This window comes from Tetrao urogallus (assembly GCF_951394365.1).
Source record: "Tetrao urogallus genome assembly, chromosome: 14".
Classification (NCBI taxonomy): domain Eukaryota; kingdom Metazoa; phylum Chordata; class Aves; order Galliformes; family Phasianidae; genus Tetrao; species Tetrao urogallus.
This window is the reverse complement of record NC_136827.1, coordinates 7387738-7398446: the sequence shown is the minus strand read 5'-3', so window position 1 is coordinate 7398446 and position 10709 is coordinate 7387738. Positions and strand designations below refer to the sequence as shown.

The following is a 10709-nucleotide window of genomic DNA, read 5'->3' as shown; positions in this document are numbered from 1 at the left end:
AATGCCAATGCACAGCAGCTGGGATTTCCTACCCTGCTCCTGTATGCATTCTAAATTACCCAATAAACTCTGACTTTGAGCATCTTACACAAATCAGAACTCTAATTCTGCATTTCCCAAGTAAGTATATGTTTCTAAAACATTTGTGCTTTGTGCAAACATTCTCTAAGCAATATCAAGCACTATTTGTTTTCTGATGTTAAAAAAGATACAGGAACATGGTGCCATCTATCAACACATCCAATGTACTTTATATCCAAGTAATGTAATATATTTCACAATTCTTTTTTTCCATGAGGGGATAAGGAAGGATGTGGAACTGGAGTAATTTACACAGAATTGTGTCTGAGCAGAATTACTTAGGAATCTGTGCAGCTTGTTTCCTACATTCATGTGTTAACTAATACAAGATATGCTTCCAAATACAGCAGGGTTGTGATCTAAGGACACTGCTTTGAAGGTATTTTCTCTCTGTTTATCATAACTTATTTTACCATTATTTCACTGTCCCTGCAAAATCAATCGGATATTTAAAGTAAATATGCATCACTTTCTTTAAATATGCACAAAACCTGAAATCCATCTTTTGCCCTTGATTTCTGCTGATCTCCAGATCAATTCAGGATCTTTTATTGAATTATGATCTTCATTTTCATATAGGTCAATAGCATCCGTGTTAATGACTCACTTAGATCATAAAAGTACATTTCCAAGGGGTGTGACTACAGGTGGGCTGAACAGCTTGTCTGGCTTATAAAAACAGGTCCTCAGGCCAGCTGCACTTACCCATTCTTCTTTGTTCCAGCAGCTATTCTGCTCTAGCAGCCACATCTGCAGGGCAACATGGCATTCACAGGCAAATACGAATTCGAAAGTGATGAGAACTATGATGACTTTGTGAAGAAGATTGGTAAGTATGTCTTGGGGTGAGCCTTAAAGGTTTTAAATTAGCTAGAAATACTTGTTTAAATAAAGCAATTTATTGAAAATGTGTTGAGATCAACAGGAGATAGAACTGGTTGGAGTGCTCCACACTTCAGCAAGGAGAATCAGTTCTCATTCTTATTAAGAACAAGAAGCACTGTTATCTGCAGGAAATAGTCCTGTTGTACAGAAGTTGTTATTCCTTTTCAGTGGCAGCAGAATGAAGGGCAAAGATATTTGCAGTATAATGACAATTAGAACAATTTTTTTCTGTCCTGGGTATTCATTAGTGAAAGTGTAAATTTTAAGTATGAAAAATACTTGTCAGTCTTATACTGGACCAGGTTTCTTTGAAGCATTTCAGAAAAACTGTGTAAGCCTGTGTCCGAGATCACTCCTGGGAAATCCCTTAGGAACACTATGATCTGTGTGCATAAATTCATTTCTTGTATTCCTTTGTTTAAAAAGCAAATGCAAATAGTAAGTAGGTATGCACAGCTGTATGGCAGAGGCAGAAATTCATTTACATGAAATTCCATGTATCTGCATGTGTAGCCTAAGTAGAGAGATGCAGACATTTATATATTCCTTCTACCTGCACCTTTATTATATATCATTCCTAAGGGAAAAGAAATCAAGACCAAAACCTATCATTTTAGCAAATGCATTGATTGCCTTGTATTTTTCTTTGTATCACTAATTTAAATAAAGAAACAAAAACACAAATCAGATACTCAGACATCAATGTCTGAGAACAAACATCCCAGTAGCATGCTTTACTTCAAACGCAGCTGATAAGACATTTGATTTGATAAACTGTATTTTTCTATTTATTAAGGTCTCCCTGCTGACAAGATCGAACTGGGAAGGAATTGCAAAATAGTCACTGAGGTGGTGCAGAATGGAAATGATTTCACCTGGTCTCAGCATTTCCCAGGAGGACACACCACAACTAATTCATTCACTATAGACAAGGAAGCAGACATGGAGACAATGGGTGGTAGAAAGTTCAAGGTATATTAACTTAGCCCTTGAGTTCTGTGCAGTCTCGGTTGTTGTTTTTCAATATAGAGTGAAAATCAAATATGTCTCGGGTACCTCTCCCTTAACCTGTTAATTCATCTATCATAGCCTGGACATCATAGGTATTTTTCCCGTTTCTTGTTGTCCTAGCAAAATATCTAAATCTAGAACTGCATTTTGATGAGGGCTAGAGCTTCAAAACTATTAACTAGTAAAGAATGATGAAAAAGTGAAGAGCATCTACTCTTGTCGTGGCTCAAGCAATCTTAGTGCCCATTAAAACTGTAATGAGCTGGCTCCCAGATGTCCTTGTTGTCCAGCACCATACAAAGGAAGCACACCCTGACAGCAGTGCTGTGGTCCTTAGCCTGACTGTAGTGTTCAGTCTTTGAAGCTGCCTTAAACTATGCAAGGACTATGTAAAGTGAATGTAAATAAATCTCTGTGTACCATCCTTGATATTGGAAGTACAGATCCACTTGCAACTGGAGCAGTCTCTAGAGATAAGGTTGTACAACCTGATCTGCACCTGACCTGGACAAAATTGTGATATCTACATAAAATGGTTGCTTTATTACCTTATTCATTTCTCACCTATTTTAACGGATAGTTTCAGATGACTAAATTCAGCATTAACCCTACAACAGATTAATAGATAAATGCTTTATATTGAAGAGACAGGAAAATGATCAATTGCATTGGGCAGCTCTGACAAAATAACAGCAATAACATTGCATGATTTCTGGAACGCTTTTTCAGTCATACCATTCTAATTATACGGGGGAGAAAAAGAACATTTGTCTTTGGTTGTGAGAAACCTTTTTGAAGCCTAACATATGGAACAAAATGTAGTTCTACTTAGTCTACTTTACAGTTTTGAAGTATTACAAATACTGCCTTTCTTTTGGCCTTAGGATCTTCAGCAGTCCAAATCCTGCTGAGTATCTAAAGCCAGAGGCAGTATAAACGACTCTCAGCAGTGAAACCCCTGCCTTTTAGCAGTCACTAAACAATACCTAAATTAGTAAGACTGTTTCCTTGTGTCTAGTTAAAAAAAAACAAAAACAGCCCATTTTTCATTTCTTCCCTTCTAGGTATGATTAACTAATCCGTCTATTACTACTGCGTAGTAGGTTGACTTCCTATGTAAACAAGACTCATTTTGTCATCCAGTTGTGTAGCTAGTTCTACAGAGCTGGTTTTGGCAGTCAGCTGAACTGCTGCGGAACTTGTGATCTTAGATTAGTGTCCTACATAATTCTTCCATGCAGAAATAGCTGTGAGAATGATAGTCCACTTGGAAGAGACTTTCAAAGATCATCTACTCCAATGGCCTGACCAGGGCTAACCAAAAGTTAACGCATGTTGTTGAGGGCACTGTCCAAATGCCTCTCGAATAGAGAGCCATGGGACATCAACCACCTCTCTGGGAAACCTGTGTCAATGTTTGACTGCTCACACTACAGAAATTTTTCCTGACGTTCTGTCTGAACCTCTGGCTGATGCAGCCATGTGCTGTTTCCTGTTTTCTATAGTTGGTTACCAGAGGGAAGAGACTGGAACCTCTCTCCATTTCCTCTTCTCAGGAATTTATAGAACACAAAGCAGCTGGCACAGATCATAGTATAAAGGTGTGACTGCAAACTGTACAGTCAGTTCATTCATACTTGATCTCGGTGAACTCTAGCACAGTTGAAGTTATGAAACTTAGGATCTAGAGTGAAGAATTGATATCACTAGCTCACAGTCACTTTTCTGCTATTTGCAGCCAGCTGTTTACTATCTGAGAACAGTACTTTAAAAGTAACTCCTACAATTACACTTTTTAGTTCACTGTTGTTACAGTCAGAAAGGTCAACACGGTGGAAGGATGATACAGGAGTCCAGAAGCAAAGGGACTAGAGAAAATGGAATGGTTTTACAAAGAAAAAGTGCTCACCTGTCTCTGAAGATCTTGGCTTGCAGGAAAGACTCCACAAGGGAGGGATCTCCAATCAGATATCCTTCCCCAGCAGCAGTCAGCCCTCTTTTAAAAAGAGGTCTAAGAGAGATGCAGCCAGGCTGCAGCCCTTCCAGTCACATAGCTGAATTGCCTTCACCTGTGCTCCCAGGGCTGACCTGGTTCTTTCCCTGGGTGCTCAATCAGTGGTTCAGCCTGTGACTCAACAGTTACCATACAACTGTCGAAACAAAAGAACCACACAGAGAGTTGATGACTGAGAATATAGTCTGTAGTAAGACCATTTTTAGAGCTATGGATGAATAATGTCCATGCCTTATTTGTAAGTATGAAACTTAGAGGTATTGTTAGTTGAACATTTTTCTATTTAAATTGTGAATATTTACATTTAGGAACTAAAGCACAAAGATTTTAGTCTTATTGAAGAATCTGTGAATGTAATAGACGAATTTTTCTTCTTTTAAAGGAAAAACTTCAAACATGATGTATGTAGCATAACTGATAATAGAAATGCCAGTAAGCTCAGGGACCATTAAACCTCTGTCTGTTACAGGCAACTGTTAAAATGGAAGGTGGAAAAATAGTAGCTGAATTTCCCAACTATCGTCATACTGTAGAGATTTCTGGAGGAAAGCTTGTAGAGGTGAGTTCTCAAGTGTCCAGACTATTTTGTTTAGGACGGCAAGTCTTATTATTATTATTATTAAAGTTTTGAGTTCAGAAAAATACATCCAAATAAGCAATGCAAAACTGTTTATTAACTTTCTCCTTTCTAGATAATCTCTTAAAATTCTAATCCAAAATTCATGGAATAAACTTTTAGTTATATATTTTGTGTCTTGTATCATATACACAGACACACAGTTTCATAACTGTAATAGACTGGAGTGTTCAGCTTGGGGTATTCCTGAGTTGCTGTTTTTTATTGACTATATTCACAGTCAATAAGCATATGCTTAAAGAATAGAAAATAATATGTGAAGTTTTTCACCTGCTACTTGAACTATGTTTGTTTGTACAAAGTGTCATTAACTTTATTTTTTAAAATGTCAATATGTTATAACTCCTCACAGCATTTCTGTTGGACCCTAGTCTATTTTTCAGTCTTACTCCTAGAACGAAAATGTTGGAAGAGCTTATATTACGAATAGTGTCCTATTTTATCATTGAAGTCACATGGCAGTGGTAGATCTTGATTTGACTCTCAAAAGGCTTCTTGATTTGTGGCTTCTCTCTGTGTCAGCTACATATGTCTGCATATCTTAACTTTGAGTAATAGTAACTTACAATAAAAAACAAAGTGATGTTGTTACTCAGTTATTGCTTTTGGAGAACAACTGTCTAAAATCCTGATACCAACTTGGTGTTGGTGATAGCCAAGTCTATAACTGCAATAACTCAGAGCAGTCTAAACTATTTAGCTTATTGTTTATGTATGTTCTACTAAAGGGTAAATCTGCTTCAGTAAGTGGCAGGTTCCATGTGTAAGCTAATAGGTCTTTCTGTTTGTGACACTGAAGCTTTAAGAACCATGTTCAACCAAGTTTTGGTGTGTTCTTTATTCCAGATCTCCACTTGTGCTGGAGTAGTCTACAAGAGAACCAGCAAAAAGATTGCTTGAAAAAAAAAAAAAAAAAGTCAGTCTTCTGGTACACTCAAAAATAAGCAGCAATACAAATAAAAATAATTCTGATCTATTCTGATCTAGTTTGCTCTTCCTTTCTCTTTGCTTCACAAATGAATATGAGTGTTATACCACTGATGCTTATTAACTTCCTAAAGAAACACAAACTGGCATTTATTTATACTGAAGCAACACCACTATTTCAGGATATAATAATAAATACTTGGCATATTCAAATGTTGTTCACCACACACTTAATGGAAGCTCCATCCAGCTTCTGTCTAGACATCAAAGCGTAAGACCTGAGGAACATCTGTTGCTTTTTCACTGATTAGAAGGCAGAAATTGAGAAGCTTTAAAAATTAGACCCACTTTCACACTGCTCTCATGGTTACTTTGTTCACATCAACATCTCTTGTTGATCCAAATTCTTCAGGGATAGTTGCAGGAAAATTTGGAATCTTACTTCTTCATCACAATCCAGTTTACAAAGAACACATGAAAATCTGTTCTCTTAAACACAGAAGGAATTTGATAAAACAGTTTTCGAATGCGCTGTTCCAAGTAATTTCTGGCCAACATCTGGTCCACAAAGATTTCTCTTTTCAGACTTCCACTCTAAAGTCATTTTTTCCAGCTGTCATTTCTTCTGGATCCATCTAGCTGCTTGCTCTCACCCTTTGTTAATTAATAACAAGACAGGGCTTCTGTTCACAAAAGTTCATTTTCTAATTTCTCTCTTGTTCATGACTGACAATCCTAATCATTTCAGGTATCTTGCAGTCAAAAAATGTTCTTAATTGCTTTTATATTTTTCACCTTAATTGAGACTACTAATGTTTCCTATCTGCATTAGTTTACTCAAAATAGGCTACACACAGCTTATGACCAGGTGTTGCTCAGTTAATTACTTGTTTTGCATTGAAGGCAACTCATAATGCTGAACCCCTAATTAGAAAAACATCTGTCAACTCCAAAACCTCTCAATCTTAAAGGAGTCTTTTGGTACATGCAGCAAACAAATCTACTGCATTAACAAATCATTTCTTTCCCATTCAGCCTCTTCAGTCGTATGGAAGAGGTATCACTCATTTCTTCTTCCCTCAACAAGAACACTCCATTTAGATTTCACACCCTTGCTACCTCGCTGCAATATAGGTGGGGTAGAAAGCAATACTATGCATAAATCAAACAAATAAAAGCAAAAAACAGAGAGCTGCAAAGTTGACCCATAAAAGCAGGTCCTCTGAAGCACACAGGCATTTTGCCACTTGCATAGATAGCTGCCCAAAAGCCTTGTGCTGTCGACCCTGCTGGATGGTCCTTTGATAGACAGTGAATAAGTGATTTCAATTCTTATCATCCATTGATGTTAATTTTGCTTTTAAAAGGAAATAATAGAGCCATCAGAATTGGACAGTAAAGCTCTTATTTTGAACTTCATAACATTTGTGCAGGAAATGCAAGCAACCCCTCTCACAGTCATACAGAATGACTGGAAATATCATTATTAGAAACTTCCACTGAAATATGAACATTAAAATTGCAATACTTCAGATTGATCAAGCAGACAAACAGTTTTGTTAAGCAGAACTGCCTGCAACAGAGATAATGGAAAGCTCATTAAGATTCTTATATTCACCAGTAAATCAGTATCATTTTTATCAGAGTAATTGGGTTCCTGTGAAGGTCGGAGTGGGTTAGGATGGAGGAGGTAAAACAGTTATTTTGATAACTTAATGATTGAAAGTCCTTGGATTCGTAAGGAAAAAAAAAGTGAAATGTCATCTGTATACCAAATTAACATCACATTTTAACTGATAAGTAATAATGAATTGGCAGTCATTAAAAATTTTGAACAATATAATGAAAACCATAGATCAGAAATATTTCTGCAGTTAATGGTTCCAGGTATATGCAGTATATGAAGACTATTACTAAGAAACTAAGTACAAGAGGCACAGTGCTATTTTTCTCTGACTATGAGAAGGGTTGTTCTTTTTTTGTTTTGTTTTGTTTTTTCTGGTTAACTGGATGTCTGTGCTCAAGGAAATCAGGCACATGCAGCAATCAGGAGAGCAAGCCACAAGCATTTGCAAAACTTCAAGAACACACGGACTACCTGTTCCTTTAGGACAGTAACAATGTCATTATCTTGCATGAGGAAGCTGAAGCATAATTCAGACCCAGTTGCAGAACACCATCTCAGGAAGTGATAGATATTTCTTAAGGCTCACTCGTCATTTCTCTTCAAATAACAACGGGACATCTTACAGATCTTAAAAAATGTGCCCATGATACCTACTACATAGAACCATAGAGCCAGACACAGGCTGCTAGTGTTCATTTTGGCAATTGCAGCACAGTGCTTTCTATTCGTAGCCACATTGTTCTGTATGTGCTTTTGCAGTGATGTTTGTTCACAAAGCTTTCCAGGGAATTGCATGTTGATCAGACTGCAAAAATTCTGATCTGTTTATGCAAGAAATGACAGCATCAACCAACACAGACACAGGGTGAGAAGTTTTACATCATTTCAAAAGAAACTCCGTATGCATCTCTACAGCTCACTTCAAAAGTAATTGTGGCAAGAAAGTCAATAGAGAAGCATCTTTTTGATTGTCTGAACTCTTCTATGTTCTCTCTTCCCAAGTTTTCACAAGAGGGAAAAGATCCACTTAAAAATCTGTTAGGAAATCTCACCTACATGTAAAGCAGTCTGCAGAGAACAGTCAGTCAAAACACTATCAGGCCAACTCTAAGTTCTCAGAAATCTTTTCTGTATTTTTCTGAGACTGCTGTTGAACAAAATCTGCCCCAACTTCACCAATGCTACAAAGGCACAATGCTAGAGAAGCCAATGGACAATTCTTGTTTAAAATGCAGTTACCAGAAGATAATGTACAACTGTGTTCTCTGATTCAGTATTTCATGGCACTGGGCCATATGAGCTGGAATAATCAGTTCTTACGTCCTGCTTCATGTCTGCACATTTTTTGCCTGTTTCTTCAGCAATCCCCATAGCCTGCTTTGTGTTTCCTTATACACACCAACACTTGAAACTTGGAGTGAAACCTCACTTTCTGCACAGAGACCAACTTCCTCATCTGCCTGCCTAACCCTTCACAACTTATTATTCGACAAGGCCATTCCATCACATTTGTCCTACCGCTGTTCTGTAAGATGTTATGAGTACTCAGATCAGGTGTTTTTTAAGGTACAGATGTATTCCTTGTTAGCTCCTGAAAGCTTGGGAGAAAACAGTAGAAAAATTAACAGAGTACTTCATCTGTACACTTATTTATTGGAAGCTTTCACTGGAAACGTTGCAAGTATTTTCACATTAAGCAGAATGGCAACCCAAAGTGTAACAGTGTGTGTGACCTGAACAAAAAGGTGATAAAAACAAAGAAAAACCATACAACATACTGCCACTATTGTTTTGTTCAGCAGTTCTGACAAATGACTAATTATAAAATACACTAAAGTCTTCTAAAAATAAAGTTTAATATAAATACAAAACCAACAGAATTAAAGATTAGATTAAAGACTAAGTTCTCTACATTTCTAGATCAATTTCTGAAAAGTACGGCCTCTTCATTTACAGTTTGCCTTTTTTAAATGAAAAAAAAATGCCCCTAGCCTGCTGAATGCAGGAAATCATTAGCTTAACATCAAACATTGCATTCTCAGAAGATGGTTACACAAGCACACATCAGCATGCAGGGTAATTTTCCCCCTCCACCTTTAAACACCCTTAAAAACAATTCTCTGAAAATATAATTTAAAACAACATTGACACGTGACTTGGAAAAGCTGCCCCAAGTCAGAAAAAGCATATTGCACATTACCTGTACTGCAGTCCTGAGATCCTTAGGGAAAAAGGACACTCCAACAGTATTGTCTTCAAACAAACACACAATTGTGGTTGTGTATCAAAACTAGAAGTTTCACATTTCAGAAGTCTGTTTCTTGTAAATATCTACATTGCAGTTAAGCAAATAAAAACCTCTACAATCTTCTCTGATCTCAATCGAAAAGGGAACATTTGGGTATCTGGCAGTAGGTGCATCTCATTATAAAGTAACATGATCTGCAATTCACCAGCTATATTTTCCAATAGAATCAAGGTGATATTCAAGAAAACTAAGTCAGGATTGCCTAGTGCTGCAACTAAACCAATTTCCCAATAAAGTTAACCAGTTCCCCATCTCTGCCCACATTACCAGCAGTTCCTCTGTCCTAAAATTGAACTACTGCCACAAACCGTTTGAGCCCAATCTATGAAATAACTGAAGGGACTGAAGTTTTTGAGAGTTTTTCAAAGAAAATTTCTTCAAGTAACATTAAATCCCTGATAAAGCTTGTAAACAGTTTTACTAACTGTAATCTCCAGTCTCAAAAAGCAGCAGCATGTTTAAGTTCTAAGATCATTTATGCTTTTTAATGTTTCTGTTGCTTATTTTTTTTTCAAATAAGCAAAGGCAGAGCGGTGTTCTGTGTTCAGTTCAGTAGCATCACATCTTGTTTCCAAGATAATTTTAAGTCAAAGATTATTTGATAGTCTTCCAGCCTTTGTTCCTTTTGTTATGCAGTCTTACTCCTGCATTGTCACTCCAGGTCAAAGAAAATTGAAGTGTTCTATGCATCTATTTCTGCAGAAACAAAGAGCACCCGCATTTAAGTGAACACCATTTCAGGGCACTTTTTGTAGAAGCTTCCAGTAGTATAAGCCACCACTGTTGAAAAGACACATCCCTGGGAGAGAGAGAGCACTCTGTTTTCAATAACATCCTCTAAGAACATTGCTACTAAACCAAAAATTCGAGGAACACTCTAGCCTGAAATAACATACAAGCTTTCAGCCAACTCAGATCAGTGAGTCACTGACTGAGAACTAGAAAGCAGTAATCTCCACAGGGTTGCTATGCACGTCGTTCAAAGTTACTTCACATGAGGTATGTTACTGCATTTCTGTTTCTCTTATTAAGAGAGAAAGGTACAATCCTTGGCAAAGGCACCCAGCTTCCAGTGATCAGTGGATCCAGATCCACGTCCTGTGGATGAGTAAGATGTACGGATTCTGTTCCTTCATGGTTCTCATTCAGATACACATTCCGTATCACTCACAGGGTCTTTTCTTTAGATTTCACTCATGTCACCTTATTCTCGTGCCGA

The 10709-nt window shown here is 37.2% G+C and overlaps 1 protein-coding gene across 1 annotated transcript; it reads left to right on the top strand.

The window, feature by feature from the left end:
- Positions 1-828: 828 nt before the first annotated feature.
- Positions 829-5528, top strand: FABP6 (fatty acid binding protein 6; the record flags this gene model as incomplete). Its single annotated transcript, XM_079542301.1, has 4 exons — positions 829-910; positions 1763-1938; positions 4461-4550; positions 5475-5528. Exons 1-4 carry the CDS (start codon positions 844-846, stop codon positions 5526-5528), a joined length of 387 nt encoding a protein of 128 aa, XP_079398427.1. The 5' UTR covers positions 829-843.
- Between the last annotated feature and the right edge of the window lie 5181 nt (positions 5529-10709).